We start from the raw sequence: 27,529 nt of genomic DNA, 5'->3' as shown, positions 1-27,529 counted from the left end.
TAGGAAACTGCCCTTACACTTCGGAGAGATTTATTTACTTATTTTATTCATTTAAATGGCACCAACATATTATGCAGCGCTATATAAATATGTTTTTGGAGTGTGGAAGGAAACCGGAGTACCTGGAGGAAATACACTCCAACATAAAAGCTTAATACAGATGTTGTCCTTGGTCGGATTCGAACCCAGGACCTCAGTGCTGCAAGGCAGGTGTAGGGAAATCAAATTTAACAGAATGCATGTGTGTTTAAGACTGCCCTTCTTTCCATTTACAGAATACCAGGGTGTGTTCTTTGTCTGAGACCTTATAAACAGTGTGACGCAAAATTATCTTTTTGTTTTTTAAAGGAGCGGATGTCTGAAACTTGAAACCCCTTCCTTCCATTTTGGCTAATGTGACTGACAAAGAGGGCTCCTGGTGAGTACACAGATCCGTTTTAGATCATGATGTCCGCCAGGAGAGTTTTTCCTATTCCTGTACATAATGCATTTAGAACTGTAAACTTAATTCTGTTTCCTGCTACATAAACCGCAAGTCAAGCCCGACAAGTGTATTTGGCACAGGAACTATGTATTGCCCTACAACTTCCAAAACTCATGCACTGACGTAGGATGTAGAACAGGTTAATAATGGACAGCGGTAGCATACAAAGCCATCATCTGTATGTTCAGGCAAGCTATCAAATCTGAAGTGATCACATAAGTGTTCACACACCTCACTAGTGTAATAAATTTAAATAAATTATATTTCAGTCTTTTTCTTCTAATGCCTGTGTGAGACATATCATTTTTTAGAAAACCCTTGCACAGTGTATATCAGGTGTGATCTGTCTGACATGTTTGGTGTCACACAGCCTTTATGCGCAACAGAAAATTATTGACAAAGTGTATAAGCGGAAATAAGGTCCATCTGTTATAAAAATATGGTGAGTGAGTTCAATGTACACGTCACCTTCTTCAAAACGATGCCCCAGATGGAAATTATTTAGATAGATTTGGCCTCATTTATCATAACTGTCTAAGGACTCATGCACACGACCTTAAGGTTGGGTTCACACGACCTATTTTCAGACGTAAACGAGGCGTATTATGCCTCGTTTTACGTCTGAAAATAAGGCTACAATACGTCAGTAAACATCTGCCCATTCATTTGAATGGGTTTGCCGACGTACTGTGCAGACGACCTGTAATTTACGCATCGTCGTTTGACAGCTGTCAAATGACGACGCGTAAAATGACTGCCTCGTCAAAGAACTGCAGGACACTTCTTTGGACGTTTTTGGAGCCGTTTTCTCATAGACTCCAATGAAAACCGCTCCAAAAACGGACGTAAAAAAACGCGAGTTGCTCAAAAAACGTCTGAAAATCAGGGTCTGTTTTCCCTTGAAAACAGCTCCGTATTTTCAGAAGTTTTTGGTCACTACGTGTGCACATACCCTAAGAGTTTTTACCGTCTGCAAATACGGATCTGACAGCTACACATTCGTAGCCGTCCGCAATTGCGGGAGCGCCCATAGACTTCTGTGGGCGAGTCCGTGCCGCAATTGCGGACAAGAATAGGACACGCTCTATATTTTTCGGATTATTTCTACGGCACGGGCATACATCCCTAAACATACGGAAATGTGTCTGTGGCCAATAGAAATGAATGGGTCTGCAATTTCATCCGTAATTACGGATGAAAACTACGGTTGTGTGCAGGGGACCAAACCGTGTTCTGCTGCAAAAACAATATATATATGCACATATATAATGTAACTAGTCCTGCTTTAGATATTTACGTGCTGTTTATTACAGTACTGGCCAGATCTACTATAGCAGTGAATGAAACCTAGTAACAATCGTTTGAGGACATGCGTTTTGTTTTTGTTTTTTATTAAAATGCCGGAAACCCTATCCAGGGAGATTGGAAAAATTGCAGCAGAGAAAACTGTATGTAAACAATGCCACTGTATAGCCTCCATGATATGCTGTGTGCACATGGCCTTAACCGCTTCCCGACCACCCACTGTATATTCACGTCGGCACTTCCTGGGCTCTGTGCAGCGCCGACGTGAATTCACGGTGGGTGTTAAAAGCGCGATCCGGGTGTCTCAGAGTAGCGCTGACACCCGGATCGCGCTGTTATCACCTGCCTCTGGTCCCGAAGATATGATCGGGACCTGATTAGTTCAGGTCCCGGTCATGTGATCGCAGGGAAAGTGTGTTGTAGCAACGAACTGGAAAGTTTGTTGCTACAACAAACTTTCCCGGGGACCGATTGCGGGTGCTGCAGTCGGTTATAAGGCAGAACTGGGGGCCATATAACAGCCCCCGGGTCTGCCATGCACAGCTCCTATGAGAACCAGCCGGATGCTGGTTCTCATAAGCTTCCTGTCAGTGTGACGCTCAGCGTCACACTGACAGTTTATAATACGTTACACTACCTAGGTAGTGTAATGTATTATAGCAGCGATCAGTGCTGCCAGGCTTCAAGTAAAAAAAGTAAAAAATAAAGTAATAAAAAAGTTTTATAAAAGTGTAAAAACAAGTTATAAAAGTTACAAAAAAAAGAATGCTTTTTTTCCTATAAGTCTTTTATTATAGGAAAAAAATGAAAATGTTAAAAAAAAAAGTACACATATTTGGTATCACCGCGTTCGTAACGACCCAAACTATAAAACTATAATATTATTTTTCCTGCACGGTGAACACCGCAAAAAAAATTAAAAAACAATGTCAGAATCACTTTTTTTTGGTCATCAACCCTCCCAAAATATAGAATAAAAAGTGATCAAAAAGTCGCATGTACCCCAAAATAATACCAATAAAAACTACAACCCGTCCCGCAAAAAACAAGCCCTTACACCGCTTTTTTGACGGAAAAATATAAAATTATAACTCTCAGAATATGGTGACACAAAAAATAAATAATTTTATTAAAGTGATTTTATTGCGCAATCGCCATAAAACATAAAAAACCTATATACATATGGTATCGCCGTAATCGTACCGACCCGCAGAATAAAGTAAAATGTCATTTATACCGCACGGTGAACGCTGTAAAAAAAAAAATACAAAAAACATTGTCAGAATTTATATTTCTTTGACACTTTACTTCCAAAAAAATCTTATAAAATGTGATTAAAAAAAATCACATGTACCCTAAAATGGTACTAATGAAAAGTACAGATTGTCCCGCAACAAATAAGCCCTCACACGGCTCCGATGGAGAAAAAATAAAAAAGTTCTGGCTCTCAGAATATGGCGATGCAAAATATGCAGTGTTCCAAAAGCGGATAAGATCAGGCACCATTTATCAGTGCGACACCGGCCACATATCTGCGAATTATTATTTATGTACTCCATTATTATACCCTCTTATTATGCCCTGATGTACTCCGCACAGGTTACATATGCCCCCACATTATAAACTGAAATACCAGCAAAACCCCAAACAGAACAGTTACCAAGCAAAATCTGCTCTCCAAAAGCCAAATGGTGTTCCCTCCCTTCTGAGCCCCACAGCGTGTCCACATATATGACATTTTATATCCGGGAGAACCCGCTCAACATTGTACGAGGTATTTGTCTTCAGTGGCACAAACTGGGCACAATATATTGTGCATTAAAATGGCATATCAGTGGAAAATTTAAATTTTCACTTTGCACCATCCGCTGCGCATTAACGCCTTCGCGCACCACGACTTAATAGCATGTCGTGGTGCGAGGGGTTATTTATGGAGCGGGCTCATGCGCTGTGCACGCTCCATATTCTGCAGGTGTCAGCTGTGTATTACAGCTGACACCCGGGACTAACGGACAGGAACAGCGATCGCGCTGTTACAGGAGCCTGTAAAATGACATTATACTGCAATACATTAGTATTGCAGTGTATTGTACCAGTGACCTAATGATCGCTCGTTCCAGTCCCCTAAAGGGACTTTTTGGCGGTTTCCACTGTTTTGGTACCTCAGGGGCTTTGCATATGCGACATGACACCCGAAAACCATTCCAGCTAAATTTGAGCTCCAAAAGCCAAATATTGTTCCTTCCCTCCTGAGTCCTGCCGTGGGTCCAAACAGCAGTTTATTACCACATATGGCGTATTGCTGTAATCGGGACAAATTGCTTTACAAATTTTGGGGTAATTTTTATTCATTGTAAAAATTAAACATTTCTATGTTTTTTCAGAAAAAAGTAGATTTTCATTTTCACGGCCTAATTCCACTAAATTCAGCAAAAAAACTGTGGGGTCAAAATGCTAACTATACCCCTAGAACAATTCCTTGAGGGGTGTAGTCTTCAAAATGGGGTCAGTTTTGGGGGGATTCCACTGTTTTGCTTACTCCAGGGCGTTGCAAACGCGACATGGAACTGAAAACCAATCCAGCAAAATCTGCGCTTCAAAATCCAAATGGCGCTCCTTCCCTTCTGAGCTCTGCCGTGGGTCCAAACAGCAGTTTAGTACCACATATGGGGTATTGGCGTAATCGGGAGAAGTAGCTTTACAAGTTCTGGGGTGCTTTTTAATCTTTATTCCTTGCAAATATTATTTTTTTTTATATTTTTTCAGAAAAAAAGTAGATTTTCACTTTCACAGACAAACTCCAATAAATATAGCAAAATACCTGTGGGGTCAAGATGCTAACTATACCCCTACATAAATTCCTTGAGGTGTGTAGTTTCCAAAACCGTCTCACTTTTGGGGGATTTCCACTGTTTTGGCACCACAAGACCTCTTCAAACCTGACATGGTGCCTAAAATATATTCTAAAAAAAGGAGGCCCCAAAATCCACTAGGTGCTACTTTGCTTCTGAGGCCGGTATTTCAGTCCATTATCACACTAGGGCCACATGTGGGATATTTCTAAAAACTGCAGAATCTGGGCAATAAATATTGAGTTGCATTTCTCGGGTAAAACCTTCCGTGTTACAGAAAAAAATGTATTACAAATGAATTTCAGCAAAAAAAATTAAATATTTGTAAATTTCACCTCTACTTTGCTTTAATTCCTGTGAAGCGCCTAATGGGTTAAGAAACTTTCTGAATGCTATTTTGAATACTTTGAGGGGTGCAGTTTTTAATATGGGGTGATTTATGGGGTCTATCTAGTACAAAAGGCCCTCAAAGCCACTTCAGAACTGAACTGGTCCCTGTAAAAATAGCCTTTTGAAATTTTCTTGAAAACGTCTGAAATTGCTGCTAAAGTTCTAAACGTTGTAACGTCCTAGAAAAATAAAATAATGTTCAAAAAACAATGCAAATATAAAGTAGACATATGGAATATGTGAAATAGTAACTATTTTGTGTGGTATTACTATCTGTTTTACAAGCAGATACATTTAAAATGAGAAAAATCATAATTTTTGCAAATTTTCTCAAAATTTTGGTGTTTTTCACAAATAAGCAATGAATTTATTGACCAAATTTTTCCACGAACATAAAGTACAATATGTCACGAGAAAACATTCTCAGAATCGCTTGGATAGGCAAAAGCATTCCGGAGTTATTACCACATAAAGAGACACATGTCAGATTTGAGAAAATGGGGCTGGTCATGAAGGTCAAAATGAGCTCTGTCTTGAAAGGGTTAAGGGGGTTTAACACTGGGCAATTACTGGGCAAACGATTGTTCACAGAACGCTCGTTGATGATCATTGCCCTGTATAAACAGGGTAGCGATCAGAAGATGAACGAGCTTGTTTACCTGCTGATCGTATAGTTTTAAAAAAGTAAAATATTATCGTTGTCGGCAGGACATCTCCCTGTGTAAAAAGGGAGACGCGCTGCCGACATGATAATAATGTATGTGGACGAGCGATCGGAGTAACGACCGCTCGTCCCCATCCATAGCTCCTTGTGACAGGAGCGAGTGCCGATCAACAAGCTCTCTCGTTGATCGGCGCTCGCTGCACTGGCCAAAATTGGCCGATGTAATAGGGCCTTAAAGGGGTTGTCCGAGATTTAATGACTTTGTGTTAATGCTTGTAATTTATAAATGTAAATACATTTGTAATATACTTACATTTTCCAAAGTGGTCCCTTTTCCAGATCCGGCCGATTGTACACAGGCAGTTGTTAGGGAATACCTCAGTATGCCCTAACAACAAGAAATATGGTCAGACAGCCCTGGGGTCCTTCAATGGACCCTGGGCTGTCTGCCCATACCAGGTATAGCCATTGATCACGTCACAGGGATTTACTGTGATGCAATCAAAAGGGAGACCCCCTTTTCACTTTAGCTTTGAATGCTGCGATCAGCTTTGATCGCGGCATTCAAGGGGTTAACGGCAGAGAGAAGAGGTTTCTCTCCGCCGATAGAGCGGGGCTGCGGCTGTGCATTACAGCCGCTGCCCTGCTCATTGTGGCGCGCGGACACTGGCTGTCACACAAAAGAATACTCGTCTTAATGCGCCAAGTACCCGCCGCTCAGGACGAGTATTCTCGTCCTGTGTCGGCAACCAGTTATATCAACTTAGGCCCTGTTCACGTTTGTGTTGGAGGCTCCGTTAGGGGCCTCCGCTGAAGATTCCACCGAGAATACAGGAAACAAGAGCGTTGTGACATTGTTTCCGGTGAAACCACAGACACCCTGGTGGAAACTCATATAGAACCCATTAAAGTCAATAGGTTCCGTCAGGTGCCGGTTGTCTCAGTTGTTCAATGGAGCCTGTGCTTCCAGCATTTTCGTGGTTCTGCTCCACACAACGGAATGCTGAACGCAGATGTGAATGGGACCTTATATATTTCAAGAAATCAAAACATTCTTCTCCATAAGGGTGCAGTGACGTAAGGCGGATTTTGTTGCAGACATTTTCTGCAACTGAAAACCATTACTATTCATATGAATTGAACTTGCAGAAATCCATGAGCTTGCTGAGAAATCACTCCAGTCAGAAGAATGGAATGGATTTCCAGACAGAAATTTCTGCAACAAAATCTGCAGGCTGTGCAGGGGGTCTTAGAAATCAAATGCCCTATTAGGTTCTGGCAATAACTAAAGTAATATAAAATTGATGTGTCCATTAAGTTGGGCACAAACAAAAGACCACTGAACAAATAGTGCTTTCTTCCTGCAGATGAGACAATTACTATTTTGTCTGTTGGCAGATATTGCACACAAAGTTCTCTTCATTCTAAATCAATGGGCTGTATGAAACCCACTTGGAGCTGGAATAAGCAATGGAATAATCAAGCCAAGTCTCCATATCGAACTACTTAATCATGTGGGAAGATTTACTCATTTATGCAGTTATTACATGTAGAGCTTAACAGGAAAAGATGGGTGATAAATAATCTAAAGACAAATATAACTCAGAAACCGAATCCATCAGATTAAGAATAAAAACCAAAATATAAATGAGCCGCCAGATCCTGCTTCAGTCACTGATCAGAATGGTCATTGTGTGTTTCAGGTCAAAGTAAGTTTCCAAAAATAAACATCTGTGCAGGCATTACACTAAAGGATATGTAAACTTTTGAACTTATGTTTTTTTTTGTAAAACAATGTATTTAATGCAACTTTAAAATTTTATTTTTAAATGTTTTACATTTACAAATACAGCTTCTGTGTGTCCTAGATACATAGAAGCTGTATCTTGTGCTGAAACCCGAATCCATCAGGTCTGTGGGACTGACGGCTTTGGTTCATAACTTGGATGTGATCGATAACAGCAGGACCCGCTGTCACCGATCTTCGGGTCCTGCTGTTCTAGATCACATCTAAGGTATGAACCAAAGCCGTCAGTCCCGCTGACCTGACGGATTTGGGATTCAGCACAAGATACAGCTTTGATGTATCCAAGATACATAGAAGCTGCATCTCAAAAAGTTTTATTTTTTTTATTTTTATAAAAAAAAACTTTAAAAGTTTAATTAAAACGGATACATTGTGTGTATATATATATATATATATATATATACATACATACATACACACACACACACACACACACACACACACACACACACACACACACACACAGACTACCGTTCAAAAGTTTTGGGTCACTTAGAAATTTCCTTATTTTTGAAAGAAAAGCACAGTTTTTTTTCAATGAAGATAACATCAGAAATACACTCTAGACATTGTTAATGTGCTAAATGACTATTGTAGCTGCAAACGTCTGGTTTTTAATGCAATATCTACATAGGTGTATAGAGGCCCATTTCCAGTAACCATCACTCCAGTGTTCTAATGGTACATTGTGTTTGCTAACTGTGTTAGAAGGCTAATGGATGATTAGAAAACACTTGAAAACCCTTGTGCAATTATGTTAGCACCGCTGTAAACAGTTTTGCTGTTTAGAGGAGCTATAAAACTGACCTTCCCTTGAGCTAGTTGAGAATCTGGAGCATTACATTTGTGGGTTCGATTAAACTCTCAAAATGGCTAGAAAAAGAGAGCTTTCATGTGAAACTCGACAGTCTATTCTTGTTCTTAGAGATGAAGGCTATTCCATGCGAGAAATTGCCAAGAAACTGAATATTTCCTACAACGGTGTGTACTACTCCCTTCAGAGGACAGCACAAACAGGCTCTAACCAGAGTAGAAAGAGAAGTGGGAGGCCCCGCTGCACAACTGAGCAACAAGAGACATTAGAGTCTCTAGTTTGAGAAATAGACGCCTCACAGGTCCTCAACTGGCAGCTTCATTAAATAGTACCCGCAAAACGCCAGTGTCAACGTCTAAAGTGAAGAGGCGACTCTGGGATGCTGGCCTTCAGGGCAGAGTGGCAAAGAAAAAGCCATATCTGAGACTTGCTAATAAAAGGAAAAGATTAATATGGGCAAAAGCACACAGACATTGGACAGAGGAAGATTGGAAAAAAGTGTTATGGACAGACGAATAGAAGTTTGAGGTGTTTGGATCACACAGAAGAACATTTGTGAGACGCAGAACAACTGAAAAGATGCTGGAAGAGTGCCTGATGCCATCTGTCAAGCATGGTGGAGGTAATGTGATGGTCTGGGGTTGCTTTGGTGCTGGTAAAGTGGGAGATTTGTACAAGGTAAAAGGGATTTTAAATAAGGAAGGCTATCACTCCATTTTGCAACGCCATGCCATCCATACCCTGTGGACAGCGCTTGATTGGAGCCAATTTCATCCTACAACAGGACAATGACCCAAAGCACACCTCCAAATTATGCAAGAACTATTTAGGGAAGAAGCAGGCAGCTGGTATTCTATCTGTAATGGAGTGGCCAGCGCAGTCACCAGATCTCAACCCCATAGAGCTGTTGTGGGAGCAGCTTGACCGTATGGTACGCAAGAAGTGCCCATCAAGCCAATCCAACTTGTGGGAGGGGCTTCTGGAAGCATGGGGTGAAATTTCTCCCGATTACCTCAGCAAATTAACAGCTAGAATGCCAAAGGTCTGCAATGCTGTAATTGCTCCAAATGGAGCATTCTTTGACGAAAGCAAAGTTTGAAGGAGAAAATTATTATTTAAAATAAAAATCATTATTTCTAACCTTGTCAATGTCATTACTATATTTTCTAGTCATTTTGCAACTCATTTAATAAATATAAGTGTGAGTTTTCATGGAAAACACAAAATTGTCTGGGTGACCCCAAACTTTTGAACGGCAGTGTGTGTGTATTATATATATATATATATAGATATATATAGATAGATCGATATATTTTTTTTTAAAGGTTTACATAGCCTTTAAATCCATTAGTTCTGGGCATATCAGCAGTACCCACTGACCGGCACTCGGGCTCATCTCCATGAACTTACTGGAAATACAGTCAGCACTCACTTTTCCCTTAGGGCAGGGTTTTCCCCATCGCTACAAATTAGATAAGCGTCAGCACTGGTCAGCGATTACAATTGTTAAATCCTGTATTTAGTTTGTAACGTACGCTAATCTCACACAAATGTTCACATTTAGATAAATCTTTCTTGAGAAGAAATAAAAAAAAAAAAGGTTTTGTTTTTGTGTTTTATTTGCAATCCCGACACGGTTTTTGCATAAGACTACATTCGAATCAGTCCAAAAAATAACCCACATCTGAATGTAGTCTAAAAGCTGCAGATGACACAAATTTTCCATGAAATGACACAGCAATAACCCTTCAGTAGAGATGTGCTTTGAATGTAAACCATATTTTTATTAACATAACTGAAAGGAGCCATATTTATTTAGAAGTTGCATTGTGAATGGGGAATATGTGTCACGCTTTCATGTCCGTCAATAATTGCATTTTGCCAAGGGGTAGTTCATGAACTGTGTTGTAGAGAGATCTTTAGTATGCGGAAGCTATTAATTTTTTACTATACACACACACTTCCCTGATGCTGTAATATTTTGCATTGCACATTAAAATTACAGCTCACTATAAAAAGGTAAAAATATGACCAAGAAGTCATAAAAAAAAAAAAAATGTGTGCCCCTAGTGGAGAAAATCTATGCTGCAGCCCTGTAATATGTCAATATGGACATAAAACACTGAGACCTAATGAGTTACTAAGATATAGCCTACATAATACAAGTCTTACCTTGGCAATTGTAGCTGCTTGCTGGGGGTAATAAAGGGAGGCACCAATTCCCATAAACCCAACTGGATATATTATTTTCTTTATCCTTGAACCTGTGGGTAAAGTTAAACTACAGTTTATTTCTCCACTCTATAGTAGATGCTATTAGCAATAACTGATGAAATTGTAATCACTATGATGCAGGGAAGGAGGAGGAATTTGTAGACAAACTTATATTGAACATCCTTGAAGAAGAAGCTCGTTGAGGCAATCCTCTCGATATTTCACATGCCTCATGTCTGGCAGGACTTTCCCGTAGTGTATGTACAGTCAGAATTGGTGGCTTACTCAGAGGCCGAGTTTTCTTTACCGCTTATCTAACATTTGTGGTCGCAACAGTACCACTACGCCTTCATTTCTGTAGGTTCCAAATTACAAGTAGGTATATACCAGCTGGAGAATCGATCACGCTGAGACCAAGTTCTCAAAAGGAAAGACTCCAATTCATTATCATATACAGCGTATATTTATAGGACACATAGAACAAATCTGCAAAGGGAGAATCCCTCCCTTTGACCTTGCGCGCTATCACGGAATGTTAATTGAATAAACGGTTTTACGGCCAAGAGAAATAACTAAATAATCTGCAGAGCATCTGCAGATTATTACAAGGCAAACTAAAAGACAAAAAGGAATATCATACTGTGCAGTGTATACTGACACAAAATACAAAACATGGAATTTTGAAATGATTCCTTCACACATTCTGGGATGGATTGGGTCTCTTTTTATGTTCTCTTCTATCAAAGGTGATGTACATGTAGTTACAATAAAATTATTAAGGTGATCCTGGGAGCACAAAAGAAATAGAGATGCATGCCTTTAAAGTCACAGTTCACATTTTGAAAGCTGTCCTATTTAAAAAACACCTATCACGGTACCGATAGGTAAACATGGATACAGAAGTTGCCGATCTGTAACGGCTATATTAATACAGTACATAGAACTCTTTTCAGCAGCATATCCCATCTGACATAGTTCTCTGATGAAAATGGTTTTGTCCTCTTTGGCAGTCTACAACTTTATTGCCCCTTATCAAATCAAGGTATATGAACAGTAAAGTGGAAAAAATGAAATGCGTTTTAAATGCGTATGTAAGTCATTTATACAATTTCTCTTCATAACACAGTAGTAGGAGTTTGGCCATATAAAGTGAAATGGTTACTATAAATGAATGACTTACATGTATTCTGAAAACTAAAAAAAATAATATATATATATATATATATATATATATATATATATATATATATATCTATGTAGATATATATATGCACACAGTATATATAATTGAATTCTAATTGATCATGAGAAAGGGGTTCCTTGTATTGTTCCTCAGAACCTGATCACTTCATTCAACAATGTCTCACACTCCATGCAACCTGACGCACTTCATATGTGTGTCTGTCTGCACAGACACTGGCAGGATGACTGGCTCATGCTGGTTTATGGCTGGATCATAGTACATATCAAGCATTTTAACCTCGTGTATCACTACGATTTCCTCTTAAGACCCTTTTACAGGGGCCAATTATCGGGCAGATGAGCATTCCCAGAAAGCTTGTTCCCGATAATTGCCCTGTGTAAAAAGGTCAACGATCAGCCGATGAACGAATGAAAAAATGCTCATTCTTCGGCTGATTGTACCGTTTTAGCAGCCTAAAATATTATCGCTGTCAGCAGGACAAGACACGTGCCTCCGACATGATAGAAATGTATGAGGACAATCAATCGTAATAACGAAAGCTCGTCCCCATACATAGCTCCTTGTGAAAGGAGCAAACCAGCGCCGATCAATGAGCAGTCTCATTGATCTGCGCTCATTTCCACGGCCCACGTTGGGCCATGTAAGAAGACCCTTAGATTGTAAGCCCTTGCGAGCAAGGTCCTCACTCCTAGATCTTGAGCAGAAACATAACTTTCCATCACTGCTCCCCCTCCTGATTGTCTATCTAGCTCTACACTTCATTTATGTATATTGCACTCTCTTCCCTGCAATCCGGCCTCATGGCTTCTTCTGATCAGACTCCATCCTGATTTCCCCTCGTATGTGCTATGCCATCTATCCTATGATGCCTCAGTACAGCATCACATGAGCAGATAGAACCAATACCATCTCTGCCGGCTGGGAGGACAGTATGATTACCCGAAGAGATTATAAGTATAGATTCAGAGATCCTGAACTGTGATCTTTCTCAGTATAAAACGGTGTAACAGGAATCTGTCTTCTCATCAGCAGTAACTGTGATGGAAGTTAATGTCCCCCCCCCTGTGGAGAGTCTATTTGGAACAGTCCATGCAATTTTATCATACAGGAAGTTCTGGTGCCTGTATGAGTGACACAGGCTTATCTCCATTGACTCAAGTAGAATTGTGTCACCAAGGTCTGATGTTTACTGTTGCTATGCAACAGTGCCAGTGTGATATTTTATGGTAGAAGCAGCAGGAAAAATAACAGATTAGAGACTGACACATGAAGTGTCTTAAAGGAACACATGGCAATCTTTAGTTTTGGTTGGAGGTTCTCTTTAGTTATTTGTTAATCTGTTATCTCTGATTTTGTTTGTACATATACCCTCTGCTGCGGAATATGTTGGTGCTATATAAAAGTTATTATTATTATCATGTGTCCTTTGGTGCTCATGAGAACCTGACGGAAGAGTTAGAAGATTAAGCTGCTTAAAGCAGATGGTGCACTCTATTAAAGTGAGATAAAAAGACATTTTAAATCTGGATCCACTAACCTCTGGCAAGGAACAATCCAACAATTCCAGCAAACCCAATCAAGCCGAGCCTGGGGTAGAATCCTGGGGGTGCATCTCTCAGCATTTCATAGGTCACTAGGACCAAGAATAATATGTTAATAATTTTCTGGTATTAAATCATTTTAAGGAAAAATATAAAAAAAGACACGCATCACATAAGAACCTGGCAACTGTCCTTAAGTATCACAGTCCCGAATTTGCAATGTTAAGAAGAAGCAGAGGAGCCTTGATAAGAGGGAAATGATAGGGATTCTACTCAGACTGGAAGTAGATCAAAGGTTTAATCAGGAATGTATTAGATCAGCATTAAGTGGTTTGGATATCTTACTGACATAATCGACTTTATAAAAGGATCGTTCTCACATTATAAGTGAATAGCTGCCTCACTAAAGCAGTGAAAACTATACAGTAGACTTAAAAGGCCTTCTCAGAATATTATAATAAAACATGCCATGGTTCAGAGGCATAGGGGAGATCTACTAAGCAAAATGCACCAGAATTCTGTTACAAATTGCCCAATGAAGTGGAGAGCTCAATGTGCGCCAGATGTATTATGTGTTTTAGAAGCTTATAGCGCTGTTGCAGTAGGTGTTAAGCGGAGTTGTAAAATGCAACAGATTTGCTTCCTTTTTTAGCAAAAAATACTTTTATTTATTTGTGCTGGGGGTTGCATGATGCTTTGAATTTTCGATGCTATTTTGAAACTATGGGGAAAACGGTTTAACCCCTTAATGACCAGCCTATTTTAGATCTTAATGACCAAGCCATTTTTTAAGTTTTTCCATCGTCGCATTCCAAGAGCTATAACTCTTTCATTTTTGCGTCGACATAGCTGTATAAGGTCTTGTTTTTTGTGGGACAAGTTGTATTTTTTAATAGCACCATTTTGGGGGACATATTATTTGTTGATTAACTTATATAAACTTTTTTTGGGGGGGGGGGGGGGAATAGAAAAAAACCTGAAATTTCGCCACGCTTTTTCGCGTCTTAAAGAAGCTCTGTCACCAGATTTTGCAACCCCTATCTGCTATTGCAACAGATCAGCGCTGCAATGTAGATTACAGTAACGTTTTTATTTTTAAAAAACGAGCATTTTTGGCCAAGTTATGACCATTTTTGTAGTTATGCAAATGAGGCTTGCAAAAGTCCAAGTGGGTGTGTTTAAAAGTAAAAGTCCAAGTGGGCGTGTATTATGTGCGTACATCGGGGCGTTTTTAATACTTTTACTAGCTGGGCGCTCTGAAGAGAAGTATCATCCACTTCTCTTCAGAACGCCCAGCTTCTGACAGTGCAGATCTGTGACGTCACTCACAGGTCCTGCATCGTGTCGGCCACATCGGCACCATAGGCTTCAGTTGATTCTGCAGCAGCATCGGCGTTAGCAGGTAAGTCGATGTAGCTACTTACCTGCAAACGCTGATGCTGCTGCAGAATCAACTGTAGCCTCTGGTGCCGATGTGGCCGACACGATGCAGGACCTGTGAGTGACGTCACAGCGTGATCAGGCAGAAGCTGGGCGTTCTGAAGAGAAGTGGATGATACTTCTCAGCAGAACGCCCAGCTAGTAAAAGTATTAAAAACGCCCCGATGTACGCACATAATACACGCCCACTTGGACTTTTACTTTTAAACACACCCACTTGGACTTTTGCAAGCCTCATTTGCATAACTACAAAAATGGTCATAACTTTTTAAAAATAAAAACGTTACTGTAATCTACATTGCAGCGCTGATCTGTTGCAATAGCAGATAGGGGTTGCAAAATCTGGTGACAGAGCCTCTTTAAATCTACGCCGTTTACCGTGTGATATAAATAACACAATAACTTTATTCAGCGGGTTGTTACGATTGCAAAGATACCAAATTTGTATAGTTTTTGTATATTTTACTACTTTTACACAGTAAAAACACTTTTTTTTCAAAATTATTTGTTTTTGTGTCTCCATGTTTGAAGAGCCGTAACGTTTTTATTGTTCCGCCGATGGAGTTGTATGAGGACTTTTTTTTTGCGGGAAGACTTGTAGTTTTTATTGGTGCCATTTTGGAGTAGATGCGACTTTTTTATCACTTTTTATAACATTTTTTTTAAGTCAGGATTCACAGAAAACAGCAATTTTTCCATAGTTTTTTATTACATTTTTTACGGCGTTCACCGTGCGGGTTAAATAATGTAATAGATTTATAGTCAGGGTCGTTACGGACGCGGCGATACCAAATATGCGTAACTTTTTAAATTTATTTTGGTTTTTTTAATAGTAAAGGAGTTTGTAAGGGGAAAAGGTGGGTTTTTCATTTTTTTTTTTAATTAACTTTATTAAACTTTTTTTTTACTTTTTTACTAGTCCCACTAGGGGACTTCACTATGCGATTGCTATTATAATACACTGCAATACTTCTGCCAGAGGCATGATCTAGCAGGCATTCATGACAGGCAGACCTGGGGGCCTTTATTAGGCCCCCGGCTGCCATAGAAGACACAGACACTCGGCGATCTCATCGCCGGGTGTCGGTGGGAGAGAGAGGGAGCTCCGTCCCTCTCTCCAAAACCACTTAGATGCGGTGCTCGCTATTGCGCACCGCATCTGAGGGGTTAAACATGTGAGATCGATACTTATATCGATCTCACACGGCAGAGCAGGGACGCTCCCAGCCCTCAGCTGCCCCTGGCAGCTGAGAGCAGGGAGATTTGACTGCTCCCTGCTCTGTTTACTCATCCTGATGCAGTGCCGTAAAAAGGCATATGCATCAGAATAAAGCCCGTTAGTGGCCGCTGTTAAAAGGCGTATTGGCAGTCACTAACGGGTTAATACTATCAATTCATGTCAATCAATAATAATGTGTGCGGCCGCGCAGCTTAGCTGCAGGTCCCGCTCACTAGTACGGCCCCTCATTAGTCACATGAGGAAAGCTCCTCCTTCCCGCCTCTACTGCCACCAATGATGTTTTGCAGCCAGCATTGAGGAGCATTGGGGTTAATGTGATTCACATTAACCCTAATGTTGTCATTTGAGGGAAATTATGGGGTCACTTATTAATAATGTGAGGAACATGGTATTATGAATTTAGTACCTGACATTAATAGTAAATAACCCATCATGTGCCTTACACATTAACCCAATGTTGCCCGTTATGACTGTGAGGTACTTGATGGGATCACTCACTATAATGATTATAGTAAGTGATCCCATCAAGTACCTCAGTCATAATGGGCAACATTGGGTTAATGTGTGATGTACATGAGGGGGTTAATTACTATTAATGTGAGGCACATGGAGGTACAAAAATTATAACACTATGTGCCTCACATTATACTATAATGTTGGCAAGATATCGTTTTGGTATAAAGAATCGTGATACTAATACCATCGAAGACCAGATTCTGTTCTGGTATTGTGACAACCCTAAATTGTACACCTGCCATGATGGGGTGTAAGAAAGAGAAATGTATCTAACATCTAGATTTTATAATGCCACAAGCAGCATTTTGACAAATTTGCCTCAATAGGCACCATTTTTGCCAGATTGTAAATGTATGCATCCTAACACATGATTGATAAATCTCGCTAATAGATTCTGCATGCTGGTAACGTTCATACCTTTTGAGTGTTCTACAGCGGTCTCCACTTTAGGCTCGGCCTTTGCATACACATCCTGCACAAAATAAGGAATGTCAATAAGAATCACTTTGTGCTTAATCACTGGAAATATGAAGTGAGAAAAGGAATGTGCAGAAAAGGTCAGAAATTACTACTAGTCAGGATTAGGTTACACATTCACCACCAATGTCAATATAACAAAAAGCCAAGCAACCTAAAGTCACATACCAGTGTTTGTATCACTTTTATTCATCACTTGAATGTTGCCCGCCCCAAGCTCTCCTGACGTGTGTGTATTAAATATTATACACACACACATATATATATATATATATACACACACATACACAGTCCAAGAGCAAATAAACACAGCACTCCAACAAACCATAAATTAGGCCATGTGCTTGTTACCAGGGGATGAATCAGTTCCCAAACTTCAATATAAGATGACCATAGAACAGAGTAACGGCACCAGGACTTCAGAGTAGATGCAACAGGGTGGATTTATTCACCTCAAGTGAGCAACGTTTCGGTTCGTCACAGAACCTGTCTCAAGCTACTCTAAGCTTGAGGAAGGTTCTGCGACGAACCGAAACGTCGCTCACTTGAGGTGAATAAATCCACCGTTTCATCTACCCTATTTAGGGTTGTCATATATATATATATGCACATATATACATATATATATATATATATATATATATATATATATATAGTTAGTGTTAATGAACTTCTGCACTGGGAGAAATAACACCTGCCTACACCTGAGTAATGTGTGATACCATTATCCCAGTAAGGCTCTGTTCACACTGCGTTTTTGATTTATGTTCGGTGAATATGCTGGGAAAATCTCCTAATGTGAATGTAAACCCCGACACATGCAACCGACTATATTCCATTAAAGGCTTCCTTGTATGCCACATTTCTAAATGTTTCTTATGGGCTGCCAACGTATTGAAAAGCATAGTCAACTGCGCTTCTCAATACAGCGAATACCTCCCGAACGTTTGCCAAAAGGACACCCTTTTGGCATACGTCAGGTAAATGGGAACTTATGGCAACATTTGGTATTTGTAAACCGAAATATGTTATGTGAACATCGCCTAAATGTACTTCCATCTGTCTTAGAAACACTGTCTTAATTTCATCTTTGTTAGTCTCTGGTCACATCTGCGTTCGGGTTTTCGGATCCAGCGGCTGTTTTTTTTTATTGCTTTGCTGCTATGACAGTCACAGGAGAAAAACAATGAAATCCGGTGCTGCCGGATCTGTCGCATGACAGAAACCAACAACGCTTGATTATAGACTATAATGGTTCCTGTCATGGGATCTGTCATTTTCCCGGACAAAATAGCGAAGCATGCTGTGCTATGTAGTCTGGCAAAAATACAGAATCTGACGGAGCCTCCGATGTAGAAGTGAACAGAGAATTATTCAAAAATACTCATAACTGTTCAATGAACAGGTGACCTTGTCTAGTATATATTAGGATTCATTTGATACCATCTACCCCTGATAAAGTGGAACAAAATGGTTATTTTGAAACCTTTCTCCTTGACTGCAAATCTTCAATGTTCCAGTTGTAACACCATAGATAAAATACAGGGAAATTCCTTTAATCCAGTCATCTAGCTGATAATCCAGCACAGAACTGCAATGTATGGTGGAGATTCACAGGACTATGACAAGTTGTTGTAAGAGATTTTGTGTTAAAGTGGTTTTCTACCCAAGACAACCCCTTTTTTAGAAACAAGCGGTCCAGGTCCAGCTTCTCTAACCCCCAGCAATCAGTTGTTATCGCTGCGGGCAGCCATGTCAGCACACTCTTTCCCGCGCATCGCTGTCCATGAAACGCATCGACAACCTGGTCTGCCACCACAGCTTTTTTTATACTTTTCTATGACCATCTGATTATCCAGATTATTTAATAATCAGGTCCAACTGAAGCTGGATTAAAGGAATTTTACTGTATATTTATTTTCCAAAAAATTCACTTTGAGCTCTAGCAGGGATCATGACCATGTTAAAAAATAAAAAAACAATGGAGAAAGTAATAGATTGTAATATACATAATTGTGTTTACATAATAACATTGTGTGAAAGACCTAAATCCGTTCAGAATTTGTATTTTACAAGGATATGTTTAGTCCTGTATCTTTAAAAAAACACTTTAAAAACGAAAATGTTCTTGTTTTTTTAGAAGTTGTTCATTAAACCCTGGAAATATTCAGAGCAGGCGGTGCAAATATTGGTTTAGGGAAAAGAAAAGCCTGAGAGGACTCATCTGAAAGGAGTGTGACAGCTTTGTAACCATGGCAGAAGAAGATTACTGTCTGCGGGAATTAAGCCTTTATAAATGAGTAAAAGCCAAGTAGTACTACATCATAACATGCTGTACCCTACCAAGAAACGTACCGCTGCTCGAGAGAGAACCCATTATCCAGCTGATTGCATTGTGAGATCGGCTCCAACATAACAAAAAGCCTAATCATTTATTTCTGAAAATTCCATAATGAGGAGAATATCTGAATGAGCTGAACGAACATCAAGTGATTTCCACAAATACATATATACTTTATGAGTGGTATTACAGCGGCTAAGTGGTGACCACTACGGTTCCTTCCCACACTGACTGGGTAATTGACTTCCTAAGAAATCATCTGTAATATGTTTGGAGAGATGGGAATATTAGATTGTCAGCCCTAAAGAGAAAGGGGCGAGTGAATATAATATGTTGATAGGTTAGGATCTCTGTCTTTTGTATATATAGAAAAACAAAGCCTGGCGGAATATGGGTTCCCTACAGCATGCTTTGCCTATTACAATAGATTTGAAGGCCAAAATTGCAGAGCTATAAACACTTGTAGTATAATAGTCAATGAGTAGTGATCATTGCGGACTATAGGCTGTAATTTAATGTTGTGAACATGCACGGACGCAGATTTCATTTTAAAGATTACATGGTTATCCTACTGTATGTAGATAAAACGTATGTTATGTCCGCCGCCACCGTGTCATGTGGGACAGTACCTGACACCACTTCGTATATGGTGCAGTGGATGTTCTTAGCCATGAAATCCCCTCCTCCAACTCGGTTTTCTGGTTTTCAACATATCTGGTTTCTGGGACTGGACTGGAATACAGAGAAAGCTGCAAATATTGAAGAGAAAAATAGATAAATCTATGTAAACATCAGCTGCTCAGATGAGCCCATGGCTGTTGAGTGTAAATACAATATCCTGACCGGCTTAGGCCGTGTTCATATAGAATCCGACGTATACATAAACGCATTGATAAGATTACATTTGCCTGTCCTTTTGGCACCCGTCTGGCCTATTAAAAAAAATATATATATAAAAAAGTATAAAATAGCGCAGTATAATTCCTTATTCCATACAACAGTATGGAGCAAAAAAATAAATAAATACCGTGCAGTATACTTTTTTTTTTCTAACAATGGGACCTTATGGGTAACAGATGCTATGGTCTGGCATCTGGAGACATCCATTTAACGTATACGTCAGGAGCTTTTTCCAGCGTATACATCAAACGGAGGAAATATGATAAGTGATGTGAACAGAGTTTTCAATGTTTACAGAACTTGTTTAGGTCTGGTAAATAGGTATTCCAGTCTCAGCAAATATTTATTTGCGCAATGAAGTTGAACAATTTCTTAATATATGTTCTATATCAATTTCTCGCAGTTTTCAAGATCTTTGCTTCCTGTTGCTCAATAGGAATGTGGATTAAACTCTGTCCTGGTCACGTGATGGACACACAGGTGCACGGCTTGTTACAATACATAGCTCTTATAACTGTACTGTAACAAGCTGTACACCGGTGTATCGATCACATGACTAGGACAGAGTTTAATCCACAGGAAGTAAACAAGAAGGGCTCCCATTGAGTGACTGCAAGCAGAGATCTTGGAAACTGAGGTATTGGTACAGAAAGTATATTAGAAAATTGTAAAACTTCTCCTAGAACCCCTGGTAATAGGCTGTTTTGGCTGGGGAAAGTTTTGTCAGGTCATACATTTGTTTGTTTCCTACAGAGGTTTTGTTAATTTATTTTCAATTAGAAAATCATCAGAATGTGTTCTTTGACAAGGGGTACCACATACTGCTTTCTCCCCTCTCCATGCTCTGTGCATAAACATAATACAAAGCCGCTCAGGACATGACGGGACTTGCTACTGTAGATGTTATACCTGTAGTGTGACTAATTCTAACAGATAGTCTACCTGTCAGCTAGTATGATTATTATTCCATTTTGGTGGGGGGGGGGGGGGAGTTTCTGTGCAGCCGCTCTCCCTACACAACTGCTATTTGCATTGTAGCCAAGGAGTTTCTTTTCAAAAGAGACCAGTGTTTAAAGTCACGATGCGGTCATCAAAATGGACACCCCCCCCCCTCCCTATGAGAAAAAGGTTGCCCTAGTTTGAAGTCATTTTGTGTTTGTGCAGTTATCATTTACCTCTTCCACTTTTAGGAGTGTCTTTGGAGGAGCCTTTGTTTCAGTGGCAGCATGTACAAAAAGAGTGGCAAAACTCAGGCTGCCAGGAACAGCCACATATTTTACTGCCTGATAAAGAAAAAAGCTTGATCAGTACATCTAGGATTCACACTTAACAACATGGTAGTAAAGAAATCAAGAGGAGGTCAACCTAGAAAGAACCGTACAGTGAATTAAAAAGCACCACAAAATGTAAAAAGCTAGTAGATTATCAAAAAGCTACGAATAATATTACTTAGGGTGTGTTCACATTAGCGTTAGATTCCGTTGATGGGTTCTGTCAGACCTTTCCGTCAGGTGAACCCATCAACGGAAATGCAAACGGAAACCATAGCTTCTGTTTGCATTACCATTGATTTCAACGGTAATGATTCCATTGCTAATGGTTTCCGTTTGTCTCCATTCCTTAAGTTTTCAGTTTTTTGGCGGAATCAATAGCGTAGTTGACTGCGGAAACCACGGTCATGTGCATGGGCCCATAGAAATGAATGGGGCCGCAATTCTCCCGTGGATTTTCGGGGGAATTGCGGCTGCAAAAGCACGTTCGTGTGCATGGGCCCTAACTGTATTTTTATTGATATATTTGTACAATAAAGCAAGTTGTGTATTATTTATATAAACATGTTTGTCCTGTGTATTTATCGGCTGTATTAAATGGTTTCACACGGGACACGAACACTATTGGAATCAGTGCGGCTGTTCTCTATAGGTCGTCCATATAATGTACTGGGAAACTGAAATTTTTTTTATTTGTGGGGTAAAATGGGAAGAAAAACTGTGATTACGCTATTGATATTTGGGTTTCGTGTTAACTTTATTCTGTGGGTCAATACGATTATTTTAAGTTTTACTACTTTTACAAGGAAAAACCTTATTGTTAGGCCTCATTCACACGACAGGGTTTCCAGGCCGGGTGCCGGCCGGTCATAAATCGGCCGGCACCCGGCTGCATTAGGAATAATAGACCCCTAATGGGGCTATTCACACGACCGATTTTTTGACGGCCGGGAAAACCGGCCGTCAAAAAATGGGACATGCTCTATTTTCGGCCGGGTACCCGGCTCCCATAGAAGTCTATGGGGCCGGGTAATACACGGCCATCACCGGAATGTGTCCCGAGTGATGGCCGGGTTTTCCGTCGCTTGCGCTCTATCTCCTCCTCCTCACAGCGCAGAGTGCATGTGAGGAGGAGTTTATGCCATTCGGACGAATGGCTGTACGCTGTACACTGTGTGGCAGGGCCGGGGTGTACAGCAGGTGGAGGGAGCACTGCGCTGGCTCCCTTCCCCTGCTTGTTTTAAAAGCGTCCTAGCCCGGCGACACCTTCCATGGCGCCGCTAGCAGCTGCTGCTGCTGCTACTACTGTAGCGACGCCACTATAGCAGAGCAGGGAGGTATCTCCCCGCTCTGCTATGTGCTAGCCCCACTTTGAAGGAGCGGAATCCCCGTGTTTTCGGGGATTCCGCTCCTGGACAGAGCGCTTGATGTCTCTGTCCATATCTGGGCAGTGACATCAGGGGAAACTCCTGAAGCGGAATCCCCGAACACATGGGGATTCCCCTTCAGGAGTTGCCGCTGATGACACTGTCCAGATCTGCCCGGGTCGGAACGGATGCAAAACATATTCTGAGAGCCAGAAATATTTTATTTTTCTGTCAACTGAGCGGTATGGGGCTTATTTTTTGTGCAGCGATACCAGTTGTGTTAATTTTCATTTTTTATCCCACATTGCTTTTGGGGGAAAATAGGAAAAGCTTTTAAATGGGAAAAGAACAGCGATTCCTACTAAGTTTTTACGACATTCACCGTGCAATTAAAACTACATGTTAATCTTATTCCTCAGGTCAATACGATAACAAATTTATATATATATTTTTTTTTTTTTAAAGCCCTCCAGCAAGACTTAATGGGACTACAAAGAGGTCAGACCTGGGGGACTTTATTAGGCCCCCAGGCTGCCATGACGACCATCTGCACCACACAATCTCGTCGATGCCGATGGAATGATAGAGCCCCCTCATTCTGATGACTTAGATGCCACGGTCACTATCGGTCACTCGAGCGGGATCCCGCTCTTTACACTGAAGTGTCGGCTGTAAGATACAGCCGAGACACTCGTTCAATGGAGTGGGCTCAGCCCATGATCCCGCTCCATTCGGCACCACTGTATACAGCAGATGTCGGGAAGGGGTTAAAATATATGGTATCAATAAAGTTCCTTTTCTCTAATGATTATCGAATTGTTCCTTTCGCTAAAACCTTTTGGTCATTACTAGATAAATATATAGACCTAAATGCTGGTTGACTCACTGTAACTGAAAGCCATCAAACACAGGCTAATGATCGGGCAAATAGGCGCTCATTTTCATCATTGAACAGGGCAGCCATCAGACTAATCGGATCTTTTCTGCAGCCATCTTCCCATGTAAACAGTAGATGTGCTGCCAACAAGATGCAAAATGTATGGGGACGAATGATCGTATTAACAACTATTCATCCCCATACATTCTGATCATTGGAGCAAAGGAGTGGCGATTTACTTGTTGTTATTGATCGGCGGTCGTTACCAGGAAAAAAAATCTGTATCTGTAAAACCACCTTAAAGGGGGTTTTCCCACAAGGGACATTTATGACGTATCCACAGAATATGTCATAAATGTCAGATAGGTGCGGGTCCTAGAGGTGGGACCCGCATCTATCTCTAGAACGGGGCCCCCTAAACCCCGTTCTAGCTTTTTGTGCTCATGCTGACTCCCGGCCACTTCCTGATTACATGGTCGGGAGTTACTCGCTGAGCTACATGGTTTCCGTAACTCCCATAGTAGTGAATGGCAGTTACGGAAGCAGTGTAGCATGCGAGCTACGCAGTTTCCGTAACTACCATTCAGTTCTATGGGGCTTAAGGAAACAACAGAATAGTTTAGTTGGAAACCATCCAGAACACAAAGAGATAGAACAGGGTTTAGGGCCCCATTCTAGAGATAGGTGGGACCTGCATCTATCTGACATATATGACATATTCTGTGGATATCATAAACACAACAAAAATTTGAACACCACATTCCAACAAACACTTTTTGATCAAAATGTGCACTAAGAACCTCCCTATTTGTATGTAGATTTAGCAGTAATCCATATTTATTTATATTTGGTGGTTTTGGTGGCATTAGTGTTCGCAGGGTGCTGACACCATTCTTTGTCTGCTGTATATTTGCAGTCACAGGTGTTCCTGCACCTGCATACACGTTTTGTATCATTTAGTTGGAATGTGCGGTTCAAATTTTTGTTGTGTTTGTGATTCATATATATGGGGTTAGTGACTGCCTCCATTTTTGTACTTGAACTCCTCCCATTCTGCCCTGGGTGATTTTAATTAGTTAAATGCTGGCTCCTACCATCCCCAGGTATATATGTAGGCTTAGTCCCAGTTCTGGGTGTATGTGCAGCGTAGGTTCCCACCTTACAGAGGTCGCCTTGTCGTGGCAGGTGGGCAAACACTTTTTGATCAAAATGTGCACTAAGAACCTCCCTATTTGTAAGTAGATTTACAAGTAATACATATTTATTTATATTTAGTGGCTTAGGTGGCATTAGTGTTCGCAGTGTGCGGTCGCCATTTATTTTTCTGCTGTATATTCTGTGAATATGTCATAAATGTCCCTCATGGGAAAACCCCTTTAAGGGTCAGTTCACACAGAGTTTTGTGGCGCTGATTTTGACAAGGAAACCACGTCGGAATCAGCGCCAAAAAAAACGGCCGAACTGCCCTCCATTGATTTCAACGGGAGGCAGAGACTTTTTTTCCAGGGCAGTTTCTGCCTCTGACCTCCCATTGAAATAGGGATAGGAGGCAGAAAAAACACACGATACACGTTTCTGAGCGTTTTTGCCTGCAATCCTTGCATTAGTTCAATGGCCACGGGCGAAAACCACTGTGAAAAAAACGCGGAAAGATACATGCAGGCAGTTCAAAATCTGCCTCAAAATTCCTGAAGGTATTCTAAGCATATTTTTTCTGCCTGCAAAAAACTCTGTGTGAACTGGGTCTAAGTCAGTATCCTCCTCCTCCTCTGCTCTAAACTTTCTTGGGTAGTGCAGGCAGTCAGTGTCCACATGTCCGGCTGCTGAATATGAGTGTCTGACTCTCTGCTGCCTTGCCCTCTGAAATTTCCCACTAGCGCCAATCTCACACTTGGCTTATTCTTGACGCTGTAGACCTTCCTAGAGCTGGGTTGCCTGGCAAAGGAGGAGTATCCAATCCAAATAATAAGTAACCTGACTACGCACTTAGTGTCTTATCGGACAACAATACTGGCACTATTGTTGATAAAAGTATTTTACTTATACGGACAACCCAGTGTAAATACCGGCTGGTCCAGTAGTGTACCGGCCTTGTTGCAACCCTATCTGTGAATATAGTTAAAGGGGATGTCCTAGAATCGTAAATTACAATCATTCGATCAATTGTCTGCCCCACCCGATCCTGCCAGACCCACTTCCCCCACGCTGTGAGGAGGAGCTTTAATGTAGCGACGATTGAGCATGCTCCCACCGCTCCATTCAATGTCTCTGGGACTGAAGATAACAGCCGAGCATTGTACTCTGCTGTTTCCATCATTTTCATAGACTTTAAATGGAATGGCAGCAAGCAAGCATGCTCGACTGCAGCTCCATTTAATGTCCTCAACACTGTGATCTAGCAGTAAGGAGGAACAGGGGGTTTGAGACCCCTGTTCTTGCAATCGGTGGGGGTCCCAGCGGTGGGGCCTCCAACAATCAGACAATTATCACCTATCCTGTGGATAGGTGATATTTGTCGATTCTGGGAATACCCCTTTGAAGGTAGAGACAATGTTTTAATTATCCTAAAGCAAGGCTTCATAGGGCCAGTTCACACAGATTTTTTTTTTCCAAGTTTTTTGACGCGGAAACCGCGTTGGAAAACGCTCCAAAAAACGTCCGAAAATACCTTCCATTGATTTCAATGGGAGGCGGAGAAGTTTTTTTTCCTCGAACGGAAAAACCAGCTCGCGGTAAAAAGAAGGAACATGCCCTATCTTCGGGCGTTTACACCTCTGACCTCCCATTGACATCAATGGAGGCAGAGAAAGCGTATTTTGCTGCGTTTTTTGCCCACCTCGCTCGGCATGCAGGCAGAGCAAAATCTGCCTCAAAATTCCAAACGGAATATTGAGGCAGATTTTCCTCCTGCAAAAAACTCTGTGAACCCAGCCTTAGATTCCTTGGCTGTTACGGACTGCAATTGTCTCCGCTTTGTTATGGCTTTTCATTGATATAATATTTATATTCGCACGTTTTTCCACTGTTTCCATCCTGTAAAATACTGAAAAGAGTCATATTTCACCCATTATGCTACATCAAATAAAACTATTCAAGGACTTGGCTGCAACTGGAATTAATTCACCAAGTATGTCTGCGGGCTCAGCCCTGTGTGTGGGAGTTCTTGGCAACCATGCAAAAGACAGCAGTGAATGAAACAAGTTTTTCTTTATGCATGGTTTGTGGCATAACAAAAATGATGGCCACTGACCAACATGAATGGTTCTTATTTCCAGCACAAATGTGCACCCAAACAACAAGACTGGGAGAGATCTGGTAATAGTACGTTTCTTATTTCTATTGCATTGTCCTAGTTTATTTTTTGATTCGGTCATTCTTGATGACAAAGTTCCACAGATAGAGGAAGAGAGGACCATATGTAGCCTCCAGGCTGCAGGGCGGGCATCAGAGGTCTATACAGTACTGATAAAAAGACAAAGACATTATATAGTGCCACATTTATTATGTCTTTGTAGACACTTTTGACGCCCACCTCGACAGTTTTGTATTCTGTCCAGAAAAAGGGTGTGACTGATAGGAGTCATAAAATACACAAACTGAATTAACAATAGGAGTATTTTTTTTTTTATATTGGTGTACATGTGCACCAGCCATGAAATGACGTCAGCAAAAGAAGTGTGCCTAGCAGGCTGCACCTCATTTATTATGCTTCTTGTGAATTGATATGTGCCCCTCAAAGTGCCCACCCCTGTGTGCCTACTCAGCAATAGAGGCCACATGACACAATTCCATGCAGCTGTGACTAACAAAAAAATCCCAACCAAC

The 27,529-nt window shown here is 40.8% G+C and overlaps 1 protein-coding gene across 3 annotated transcripts in view; it reads right to left on the bottom strand.

The window, feature by feature from the left end:
- The window catches only part of APOO (apolipoprotein O), a 59,856-nt gene that overhangs the window by 14,994 nt on the left and 17,333 nt on the right, over window positions 1-27,529 (bottom strand). For all 3 annotated transcript variants that reach the window (XM_075854062.1, XM_075854060.1, XM_075854061.1), the window contains 5 exons: window positions 21,365-21,472; window positions 19,919-20,038; window positions 16,889-16,943; window positions 13,272-13,367; window positions 10,489-10,580 (listed from right to left, as the gene is read on the bottom strand). In XM_075854062.1, the coding sequence (XP_075710177.1) occupies window positions 10,489-10,580; window positions 13,272-13,367; window positions 16,889-16,943; window positions 19,919-20,038; window positions 21,365-21,472 (471 nt within the window). The remainder of the gene's footprint in view (window positions 1-10,488; window positions 10,581-13,271; window positions 13,368-16,888; window positions 16,944-19,918; window positions 20,039-21,364; window positions 21,473-27,529) is intronic.

The sequence above is a fragment of the Rhinoderma darwinii genome, chromosome 2 (assembly GCF_050947455.1).
Source record: "Rhinoderma darwinii isolate aRhiDar2 chromosome 2, aRhiDar2.hap1, whole genome shotgun sequence".
In the NCBI taxonomy this organism is placed as follows: domain Eukaryota; kingdom Metazoa; phylum Chordata; class Amphibia; order Anura; family Rhinodermatidae; genus Rhinoderma; species Rhinoderma darwinii.
Note: the sequence above shows the minus strand (reverse complement) of the source record. Positions and strands in the feature narration are given on the sequence as shown.